Source organism: Acomys minous, assembly GCF_964271855.1.
Source record: "Acomys minous genome assembly, chromosome: 11".
In the NCBI taxonomy this organism is placed as follows: Eukaryota; Metazoa; Chordata; class Mammalia; order Rodentia; family Muridae; genus Acomys; species Acomys minous.
In genome coordinates, this window is record NC_140492.1 from 79,917,838 (window position 1) to 79,930,361 (window position 12,524).

At 39.0% G+C, this 12,524-nt stretch overlaps 1 protein-coding gene across 2 annotated transcripts in view; it reads left to right on the forward strand.

Annotated features, from left to right (window-relative positions):
* Positions 1–12,524, forward strand: part of KIAA0825 — a 410,640-nt gene that overhangs the window by 83,298 nt on the left and 314,818 nt on the right. For both annotated transcript variants that reach the window (XM_084801930.1, XM_084801929.1), the window contains exon 6: positions 11,386–11,547. In XM_084801930.1, the coding sequence (XP_084658056.1) occupies positions 11,386–11,547 (162 nt within the window). The remainder of the gene's footprint in view (positions 1–11,385; positions 11,548–12,524) is intronic.

Consider the following 12,524-nt stretch of genomic DNA (forward strand, 5'->3'; position numbering starts at 1 on the left):
ACAATTTTATTCTTCAGCTTTTAATATAAAATAGGGAAATGTTCTATCTCTTTTGAAAGCTTACATTTCCGTTAGAAAATATATCAGGCCATATTCAGGTTCCCTTACCCTAAATCCATCTTTTTGATGTTGGCATTATTTTTATTCCCACACTGAGTGTTTAAACTTAATTTTAACATGCTATATTAAGAGCCAATCTTGTAACTTCTCTGCCATGGCATAGTCCCTTAAAAATGAAGTATCACCTCTCAAATGCAACCTGAGGCTATGGTTAAAATGAATTTTTAACATAGTTTAAGTTTTTTCTATAGGTTAAATTTTATTCATAATAAGAGAAAGTAGCACATAGGATAAGAGGTGTAATTAACTGAACTCTAGCAAAACTTGAGATTGAGAAAGCGATATTAGGAAGATATTTCATTAATAATGTACCATTAGTATGCAGTACTTAAAATTTAAAACCCACTTCAATATGCTAGAGATGTCTTTTTTATTAAGATGTTCTTTGAAAGGGTCATCTGGGAGTTAAACTTCTTTAAAACAAAAGTCAGATAAGAAACTATTGAAAAAGTGTACAGGCTAGAGCTGTGTACTTTGGTTGCACTGATGCGACCATCCTTTGATTAGCTCCGTCAGGAACAGTGCTCACACTAAAAACCAGATATTCTTGCTCCTGCTCTTGGTCAGAAGAAACAAAGCAAACAAGAAAGATAGAATACAGAAAAGGGAAGAGTATCATGCCTGGTCAAATAGCAAGAAGTCTGATCTCTGGCTAAGGTAACGCCAACATTTTCTGCCAGAGAAGACAGGGCGGAGTGTGAGAGAATTGTTATCATTAAGCCCTAAGTTTAGGTAACAGCCCATGGAGCCAGTGTCACCTGAGAGCCATAAAAGGGTAATAATAGAAGCCGTTTCTCTTCAGGTTTTCTCCCTGGCACACAAGAATGGCTTCAGATGATTCTATCTCGACCCTTTGTTAGGTTTCCTTGGCATGTGAACCAAAATGCTATTTGCCGTGTGGTCATTCTTTGGGGGTAGAGAACCTCTTTGTCAAGCGGAGGCTCAGAGTGGAACGATTTATCCCAGACACTGGGATTCTTTCTGTCCACACATCTGCTTGTTTGGGTGATGGCTACAAAACGTAGTGAAATACCTGTCTTTGCCTGAAACCATCAAGAAAGAAAACATGAAGGCAAAGATAAGGGGACAAGTGGGATGGTTCTAGTGAAGTGCTCTACCGATCAGTCATGAGGACCTCATTGTGAATTCCCAGGGCCCCCACGAAAAAGCCACATGGGATAGCTTATGGCTGTAACCCCATGGCTAAGGAGGTGGAAACCCAGAGATCACGGGCAAGTGTCCTAGCCCATCAATGAGCCGCAGTTTCAGTGAGGGACCCCGCCTCAAGGACCAAGGTGGACAGGGATAAGGGAGGGCACCCAACATCAATGTCAAGTACACACGCACTCTCAGGCATGCACACAGCACGTACAAGTGTACAGCACACACACACAAACACACACACACACACACACACACACCCCACATACAAACAACACATTGAGTAAATATAAAAGAAAGTACAGATTTGATCTAGATTAACACCTCACCCTTTCCTAATAGAGCTCTTCATTTGTATTACTGTGAGATCGCCTGCCACCTTGTCCTACCAGTGTGTTTACCTAAGTTCCTACAAGGATTAGTTTGTTAGTTGTTATGTCTTTGTGCATTCCCTACCCAGAGCCCACTGTAGCAGTCTATTGAGAGCATTCTACTTAATTAAATGCACTAAGACACTTAATTCTATGACTTGAGAACAGCAACAAGGAGGCATCAGGTAAAAGCTGAGCTGGATTTAGTCTTGCAAAGAGAAGTAGAGAGTGGTAGTGATTGCCGAGTCTCCATAGTGGGAACTTCTGAAAAACTCCAACCGATCAAGTCAGGAAGCCAAAATCAAATGACCAATAGCACATTTTGGCATTTCTTAGAATTGTCTGTTTAGCATTGTTTCCATAGACGTAGACGCACAGCTTGTGTTGGAGTCCAAGAAGATGATGGGCACACACAATCATGTACAGTAGATCTGCTGCAAATGAAGGACTGGGGACAGCACCGTTGCTCAGTGTTGCGGATACTTTCCTTCAGGACAATAACAATAAATTAAATAAAAATGCTTAGATATGTATAGTGAAATATAATGTGCTATCTGTGATTATTTTTCTCATATCTTTACTACTAAAATTCCTACATGAGAATTATATGAAACAAGTTGATATGAGATTGGTGCATAGCAATTAATATAAAAATTACTATATAGACATATGAATAAAATATGCACATTAAAGGTGATGTTTATACAAATTCATATTAATAAAACCTTAGTATCTTATTAAGGGGCATAATTATAATGATTGAAAAGCCAAATTTCTTTAACCTAAAAATTTTTTTAATATAATTTCCTTAAAAATTTACCTCTTTCCTCTCCTTTCTTCGGTCTCTTCCATGTCCCTTCCCCACTTACTCTCTGTCAAATTCATGGCCTCTTTTATTTTATATTTGATACACACGCACATACACACATGCACACACACACACATACACACACACACACACACACACACACACACACACACACAAGAGTAAACAAATACAACCTCCTGAATCCATTTAGTCTTGCTTACATGTTTGTGATTTTAAAGCTGATCACTTGGTGTCAGATGATCAATTAAGGGATACCTCTCTGGGAAAGACTAACTCTTCCTCCCCTTTGCCACCCCTAGCTGTTGTTAGGTGTTGCTTATTTGTCTGGGGTAGAGCCCTGTAAGAGTTTCCTCTTCTGTGATAGCATGCCTGTTGGCGGTGTCATGTTCAGCTCTTGTTAAGCAACCGTGCTCTTGAGGGTATCATAGCTGTACCTTCTGTGCCATTTCTAGGAGACACACTCTCACAGTAGACTTCCTGGTCCTCTGGCTCTTACAACCAGCTCTTTAGTGATGTTCCCTGAGCTCTGAGTGCAGGAGTTGTGGTGTAGATATATCCACTGTGACTAAGCAGTTATTGTCTGCATTTTGGCCAGTTTTGGTTTTATGCAGTTGTCTATATCTTCTGCAAAGAGAAGCTTCTTTGATGAGGTGTGAAGGCTACACTGTGTTTGTTAGGATAAGTATTTAGAAAGCAGTTAGGAATTATGCTCCTTTTAAAAAGTGGCCATAAAGGAAAATATAGGCAGTAAACCTCGAACCCCTACCCAGACTAGCCGATGGACAGGACGTTCTCCACTGTTGAGTGGAGAAGGAGATCTGACTTTCACACAAACTCTGGTGCACCATATTTGACCATGTCCCTTGGATGGAAACGCCTGGTGGCACTCAGAGGAAGGATAATAGGTCACCAAGGAGAGACTTGATACCCTATGAGCATATACAGGGGGAGGAGGTCCCCCTCAGACACAGACATAGGGGAGGGGAGGGGAGTAGGGGGGAAGTGGGAGGAAGGGAGGAATGGGAGGATACAAGGGATGGGCTAACAACTGAGATGTAATATGAATAAATTAATAAAAAAATAAAATAAAATAAAAAGTGGCCATAGAAAGTTTGCTTCTCAAATTCACCACTTCACTGCTCTGGGTAGTTGGCTAGGTTTCCAGTACCAGCATGATTTCCCTCCTTATGAGTGGTCTTTATTTCCAGTTATAGAGTTGTTGGTTATTGCCAGCATATGAGGGCCATTACTGAAGATTCAGAAATATCTTGCCATGTTGGACATTGCTGGGATTCATAAGCATTACACTGTTGATGGTTTCTTTCTCTTGGCACCTTGCACAGCATCTTCTCTTACAATGACAGGTAGACCTAGGGATCTAGGGCTAGGGAAGAGGCTAGATACAGTTTGAATCCTCAGAGTTCTATGGCCAACGGACAGGGTGTCTTCAGCTGTAGGGATTTATCTTTAACCTCTGGGAGGCAACAAAGAGCAACTGCAATAGCCTGTATTTTGGGGGAGTCTATTGTATTCACGTAACCAACAATTGCAAAGGCTTTCCTTGCCTCTTACTGGAGATAAGTCAGATAACTTGTGGCTGTCAGAGGGAGCATTGTCAGCCCCAGCATAGGCAGGTTGATCTCAGTGAGTTTGAGACCAAACTGGTCTACATCTTAAGTTTCAGGACAGCCAAAGCTATGTAGTGAGACATGGTTTAAAAAAAAAAAATCAACAAACCAAACAACAACAAAAGGTACACACGTACAATATACTATATGTAGTTTTAGGTAAATATAAAATAAGGATTCCTTACGGCATTTTAAACATCCTTAAATGGCTTAAAAGTAATTCATTTTGTCTTTGAAAAATCACTCGTGTCATTTGGAACTCATTCTTTTTTTGAAGGCACTGTGATGGGTACTAGGAATGTAGTGGTGGAGACAAAAGATCTCTGTTCATATGTAATTTAAACCTGGAAGAAATAGCTGTAGAATGTACAGTAAGTACTCTGTGAAATGGTAACTATTTAAATGGAAGTGTGTGAGGTGAAACCCAGGTATGGCGCACCTGAGCCATCTACCTCGGTGTCGGGGGTAGGCTTTTCACAGGAGGTGCCAATGATATCAAAAGTGTATGTCAGTTCCTGCCTCCAGGGGCTCTTCTAGTGTGATCCTCAGTTAAACCCCATGAGCTACTGAGCGACAAATGGACTGCAAAGCCTTCCAGTGTCCCACAGTTATCAGCAGGTAGTGCCTGGCTTTGATTCAGATTCCTTATGTCACAGAAGTAGGTTTTTCCATGTCCTTCCTTCAAGTACCATAAGACACACCTAGTTTTTAGAGCAGTAAAACCAGAAAAACAGTAAAAACAGCAATTGGACCATAAGATGCACCCTAATTTCCCCTTTCATAGTTGGCGTGGGGGGGGGGAGGGAGTGTGTCTTCTGGTCCAAAAAATAAGGGAGTCATTCTAGAACTAACAGTGGTTCTTGTAATAAAACTTGAAGGGAAGCCAGAGAGGGGGAACATTCTTGTTTGCATGTGTGAAAAGGACTGCATACAAGTCCTTGGTGATATTTCCAGCTACTTGCATGACAAAACGTTCTGCTTTCCCCCTGCTGTGTCACCAAGGAAGCCAGCCTTGAAGGAGGCCCTGTGATCCTTGGGGCCCACCTACCGGGCTCCAAGTCCCACCTGTTCTCAGGAGGTAACTCAGGTGTACAGGGGAAAGAACTGCTCACTCCCTGTCCCTGTGCAGTCTCTGCCAAGTTCACATCATAATACTGTTTAAAAGTTTTCTTTACTGGAACAAATATATTCCACTTGGATTATGTAATGAGTATCATCCAGAGTAATAAGGCTTTCAATAGCATTTGTGTGTCACCTCTTTTTACATCACTTGTCTGGTGGACGGAGAATTCCTCCTCACTGAAAATTGATCCATTTACAGTCTGTAACAGGGTGGCTAATGTTCGTTCTTGGGAAAACTGAAATGTGCGCCTTTCATCCTATTATACTGATCCACCAGCCTCAGATTATCTGATTTTGCAGCTTCTCATTTTTCTCCAGTATCTTAATGCTATTATTAACAAGAATTCTGTTGCTAATGGTTTTTGGAAAATAATATGTGCTTTCAGCCACTACCTGTATTTCTATGGTTTCATCTGATTTAGCTGGAGTTTGATATTTTTTTCCAATGGCTGCTTGTTGCAAGTCAGTGTGAGGGCCCCTAATATTTCTCTAGATTGATTCCAGTGTCCTACATTTTCATAGAAGACAATAGGATTAATATTTTTTCTATCAGACAGTAAGCAAAAATGCTTTTAAATATGTAGCCTATAGTCCATATTCCCTATGACTATATATCCATAGATATATTTACATAAACATGTACTTTATACATGTGTATACATATACACATTTAATTGTAGGGCAATAATTCTAGAATTCCTTGTGTATGTTTTAAGTAATCAGTTAATGTTCTGTAAGGAATAATTAAATATTTTAAACATGCAAAATTATATTTTAGAATAAACTATAGGGCTAGTCTTCATATTTCCTTTTTAGAGGTTGGTGTTTGGATAGTTTTGTCCGGCAGATACTGTAGTATTTCATAGTGTACCATCATTTTTTAAAATTTACAATCTTAAATATTGTTTGAAAATACAGCTATATTTAGGACCTGTGAGATTTTTTCTTTCAAAATTTTCTATTTATTATAATTTATTTACATTACATTCCAATTGTTATCCCCTTGCTTTTATCTTCCCCTTCCCACCCTCCCTCTACCTTCTGCCCTATTCCCCTTGCCTGGACCTCTGACAGGGGGCCTCTCATCCCCCACTGTCTGGCCACAGCTTATCAGGTCTGATCAGGATAGCCTGCATCCCTTCCTCTGTGTGCCCCCAAGGCCATCCTGCCAAGGGGCAGGGACCAAATGGTGGCCACCAGGACCCATGAGATTTCATTCTTATTTTTGTTGTTGTTTTTAGAAATGTCTTTTCAGTCTCTACTTTTGTATAAGTGATTGTGTTGGTCCCTGAAACATAAATGAAAACACCGGGCAGTTTCTGGCCTCAGGGAAATAATTCCTGAGGCCTGAGGAGGTCTCTGAGGAACTTCTGCTAAGAGTTAGAGAGAAAGCTTAATCTGTGCAGTTTCTGTCTCACAAGCATGACCACTCAGGTTCCCTCAGAACTGAAGCTGAGTGTGACAGCACAAGTTCACAGGCGCACTCTGGGAGGCAGAAATAGGAAGATGTGGGCGGGGTTGATGAGTGCTGCTATTGGCCAGCAAGCCTGGCCTACTCAGGAAGTCCACAGCACTATGACTCTCTCTAAGGAGGCAAACAGCATTGCTGAGGCTGATTTCACTCTGGCCTCTGCATTTATGCACACTAGTGAACATGCACACACACTCACTCCCACAAACACTTAATCATGCAAACACACATATGCATTCACACACATACATACTCGTAAAAAATAAGCATACACTATTTTCTAACAGAATTTTTTCCTGTGTTCATGGCAATGGCATGAGATGGTCCTTCCAAAGTTTCCTCCGCTTGCACCATATTTTTTTTTCAGAAATAATAAAGACATAACTTTAACAATAAGTTTTAAGTCAGCATAAAAGGGAAAAGAATGGATTTCTTTGTGACATTTCCGTAGGATGTGGGGTGTGTGTGTGTGTGTGTGTGTGTGTGTGTGTGTGTGTGTGTGTGTGTGTGTGTGTTCGTGTGTGTTCTCCGTTCTCAGCCACCCTCTTCCACACTGCTCCCGAATAAATGGCCACAGTGGGTGAGAGGAACAAACGAGATGCCACGATGAAACCTGCTGCTTTGTATCCTAGCCTAAAAAATTCATTTGAAAAACTTGAGCATGGATAACGTGGAATTTTATTAAACGTTATCTGAGTTTTTGCACAATATCACCTTTTCACCTGACTTTCTAAGATCATAATCTAGGTGTGTTGATACCTAAAGAATAGAATTCCAACACCAGGCCTTCTGTTTGTTGGTTCTGACACAGGGCCAGTCTGACCTTGAACTTGAATTTACACTCCTTTGCCAATGTCTGCAGAGGTCAGGAATTCATATAGGCTTGTAACGTCTAACCCAGCAAGTGATAAGTCCTTTATTATTAATTTTTTAAACTCATTGTTATTATTGTGATTGTACACACTTATCCTAGTTATCTGCAGTACTAAGTGTTCGCCTCTGCATTTTGCACATGCTCAGTAGGGTCCTAGACTATTTTTTTCCTTTCAGAGCCATAAATGGTCCTTAGATATTTTCTTTAGGCATCAAACTGATTTTGTGGACATTTTTTTCCACAAGAGAATTTTAAGAGGATTTAGGATAAATTCACTTATTTTCAAAGTGACTCTTTAAAAAATGCCATGGTGATATTAAGAGCAACAGTTTACAAGAGGGAAAGGATATTATCAAAATCAGCCATAGACACTCACAGTGAAAGGTGTACCATTGGAAGAGAAAGCCACACAGTAGGCATGAATACTCATTGTCACAGAAGTGTGCCCCACCGGCTATTTTCCTGAAAATCTCAAAACTGAATAGACTTATTGGTAAGTTGGCTGGTGTTCCTTGGCCAAAAAAAGCATGCGAAACTTTCAGATTTGAAAAGTTTTTACTTTATCATGGAAGTAAATAATATAAGTTTAAAAAACAAATAAAAATTACAGGATTTCATACTGTAGTTTAGGAAAGAAATTATTAAAATGGGAAGAAATAGCCACCCAACCCTTTACTATCATTTGCAATCACTGCTCATGGATGATAAAGTCTTGTTCTATATGAAAATTTTATTTTCCCTTCTAATATTGATATTTAGCTAGAATTAATGCTGTTTCTCCATAGTATGTCATATAAACAAAATGATTACTTCAAAAAGTAATGGTTGGCAGGGTAGATGCAATGTAGTTCCCTGTGTATAAACATGTGTATGTAAGTTTCATTGAAAGCAAGACTATTTCATTATAATTGTAAAAAATTAAACAAGCCAATAATTTAATAAATGCTAAATTGGCTTGGTTTGGAAAGGATGACAACTCATTGTATGCAGATGAAGTTTTCTGAACAGGCGATTTGCAGACAAACGAATAGCACTGAAAGAAGAGAGGAAGAGAGTAATGAGGAACAGAATCAGAGGACGTTCTGCTTGGAGACAGCCTTCCTGCCCTGGTCAGTGGGGGAGTCTAGCAGGCGCAGGAGCGGATTCCTGTGGTAAAGCATGCTGATTAGAACACTGGTCCTGTGAGATAGTGTGGAGAAAGTAAGTCAGTTTGGGGAAATGCAGTTCCATCCTTTTGTGCTTAATTTTGTTTTAATTGGCCTGTTACAAAATGAATTTATCACAGAATTATTTTCCCCATAAATTAAGAAGCCTCACAATGCCCCTTGGGAGAATTCTGGTCTAAGAATGAAAGGAAATAAAGTACTACTAATTAATGAGTCTCCTCAGTAATCATTGCTTCTTTGGGACAAAAATGATTAGAATTAGGTCATACATAGTATTTGGCCTTCTTTAATAAGTTATAAAGAGCCACTGAATTACAACAGACTTGCCTTTAACATTGCTGCATAGCTACAGTAAATCCTCCTCATGGAGAAGCAATAAGCCCTACATGATTTTAGACAAGTGACAATTAACTTACAGTGTTTCAACTCGGGAAGACATTTCCTAAGATGCTTCTTTGCTGTTCTTTAAATGTTTGATACCTCAAACTTATATTTGACCCAGATAAAGGCTTCTAATTATGTTTAGTTCTAAATCACATACTGAGTAGTCTGGCCTAATGAAAAATTGTAAAGGAATCTTGAAGAATTTGCAAGTTGTGAGGTCCAATGGAACTTAGGTCTTTAAAAGGTTACTAGCCCCTTATTTGTGTAAGTAAAGCTTAAAAGAAAGTTTTGGTGATGTTTAGCATAGCTGGGCAGCCAAGGCGAATCTGAGAGGCCCAGGTCCCACTGAGAGACGTTTATTACTAAACAAAGTAAGTAGCTTCCTCAGGATGCCCAATGCTGACCTCTAGTTTCCGTGGACATATGAATGTATAAACATGCATATATACACACATCAACACAGGCTGATAAAGAACTGGTTAGCTACTGTACAGGATATGCTATGTTTGTTTTCCTTTTCCCTTTTGGTAATATAGCTGGTTTTTGGGTGGGGAACTTTTGTTACATACGTTGCTTGTATACATTATATGTATTTGTACGTCAGTCTAGTACAGTCCTAGGTAGGTGGTGAGCTCCTTAGAGATGTTTTTTTTTTTTTTTAATATGTGGACTTTGTCTGAGGTGGGGATGGATACAGAGTTTGTGTAGGCACTTGTAGATGTTTTCTGCTTTGTAGGAATAGGACTCATGCCCACAATGGGGTTGGTAGTAGCTTTCTCAGATTACCTGCTGCAAGGATGAAATGGTAGTTTTGGTTGGACCTCACTGAGAGACTGTGCTGTGTGGGTTTAAGTTTGATGTCAGCGCCTTAGCTTTTCCCCGCACAGCCCCATGCTTCTGAAGCCTCCACCTAAGCCCACGCGAGCAAGGGGATCTGTTCACATGGAATCGTCACTCCAGCTTTTGACTGGCGCGCTGCGTGTTTTCCGCTAGCATCTCTGTGCTTATTGTCGCGAGCAGGACGAATTAGATACTTACAAGTAATCCTTCGAAATACACTTTAAGAAATGGAAACAAAAGAAAGGTTCTGTGAATCCTTGAACATATAGTCAGACATACCATCTTGTGATATATTTCTAAAATAAAAGCCAAAAAATTGAAATTAAAGGTGCCTATTAAGGAACTCTCTACTCCTAGATGTCTCCTCCTGTTTTCTATTGTAATTAAATGGCAGTGCAATTTGACTAGTAGTACAATTATGAGGAAAAGCACCAATCTTTGTTTACGCTATATCTCCATGCATAAAACATATACCACAATTATCCAGACAGGAGTGAGTTTTAAACATGGCTTCATGGATTATGTAGTTATTATATAGTTTATGCCCCTTGGCACATTGATTTAGTCTTTTTATTGATACAGGAATAACATACAGAACAGTTTGGGGTGCTCTTTAGATGTTATGATTTTATATTTTAAACTTTGGAATTTGAAAGGAAGCTTAATACCAGGGAAAATTCCCAATTTTCTTCATATCTGGAGTTCTCGAATGTACAAGTATCATTATTTTGTCAAACGTCTACATTTTGTGAGCCTTCCCTTAACTCTTTGCCTCTCTCCATTCCCTCTTTCTGATTCTTTCCTCAAAACTGTTTTTTTTAAATTAAGACTACGTGGCAGATATTTATACTTATATGCTCTAGCATTTATTGCCTCAAATAAAAAGTGTCTCTGTCATCACCACAGTTCAATATTTAAACCAAGAAATTAAGAAGCATGTGATAGATCATTTGGTTATGGATACTGTTAACATTTCCCTCAATTTCTCCGATTGATGCCCCTCCTTACAATAAAGTGTTGATCAAAAATGGCTTCCGTTATTATGTGTTTTTGGAGTCTTCTACACTGCTTTATTTCTGAGACCTTTTTTTTTTCTTTTAAAAAAGTACCGACATCCTATTTTGTACAACGTCCTTTAATTTGAGTTTGTCTGGTGTTTTCTCATGATCAGAGCCGAAGTATGCTAGACTGAAAAAATTACAATTATATAAGATATTAGTTCTTGCTTATAACTGTGTGTCAAGCTAATTATTGGTCATAATTGCATCAAAGACGATATTTATCTCTAGCTTCTTGGAAGAAATGATTCTCCTAGGAGATTTTTATATATTTCTTGTCAATTTTATGGTGCTTAAGATAAAATGGATTGTCCTAACACTTTCCAAAGATGTCAATAAAATGTCCCTCTTCTCTTCCCAGTCAGCCCTGCATGCGCACAGACGGAAAGACACCCTTCTCTGTCCTTAGAAGAACTCCAGTTCTTATCACAGCTAACAGAATCCCTTGTGAAACTGGAGAACGACGTTCAGGCACTCTTCGAAGAAATGTTGTTATTGCTCAAGACGCCCAGGAATTCTCCAGGTACCGTACTGTCTCCTCAGTTGTGCATGGACAATCTTTCTCTGACTGATCCCTGCCACTTTGAATCTCTACCTTTAGTGAAAGAAGTACACGGTGAATTTGTTTAGATTAATGTTCAACATGGCACACAGTTTGGGTAGGGTTTTTTATATTTTTGCACTTTGAGAGTCCTTAATTCTAATGGGCAAAACCATACTAAACTTGTTTTGAATCATTGCCCTTGACTACAGTCTTATCATTACATCTGCCCACAAAGAACTACAGCCTGGCCTGGGCAATGACTAAACAGAGTGGGTGGTGTAGCACCTATGCTCTTGTCGCTAGTGGCCAGATGGCCTTTCCCAGCTGCGTTTCCAGTCTCCTGAGGCCACAGTTCTCTCATCCTTGAGCAGTCTTAGAGCATTACCCTGGTTTTCTCTTTGTTTAGGGCCAGAGACTTCAAATTCTAATATTTAAAATGGAGCTGTGAAAAGTAAATGACTTGGCATACTAGGTGATACATAAAATATTTAAGGGATATAATCACAAATCAATAAATGTGGGTTATTAAAAATACTAATTGTAATTGTATAATATATTGTTCTAAGTTAGTCAGAACAGAATCTTTTTGAAGAACATTCTACCATGTAGTTTCTAGTAATGCTTCTGACAATAAAAATAGCATTCAAAGATAGTGGTCAAGGTATAGTCTTTGTGCCCATATGTATATTTGAAAGGGTTTTCTTTTTGTTCATAATGATGTCCAAAGTTCTCTTTCACATATTACTGTATGGAGTGCTGAGGAAATGGATGCATTGTCAAAACAAATTGAGGGAAGCAGGGGTTAACTAGCTGAGGATTTTCTTTTTCTTTTCAATTTATTTTTTATTTTTTACTATTTTTGCATATACAATTATATTATTTATATATATACAATAAACTGCATACAACAAGAAGAACCATAAAACAATCAGAAATTATATGTTACATTCTTAGTG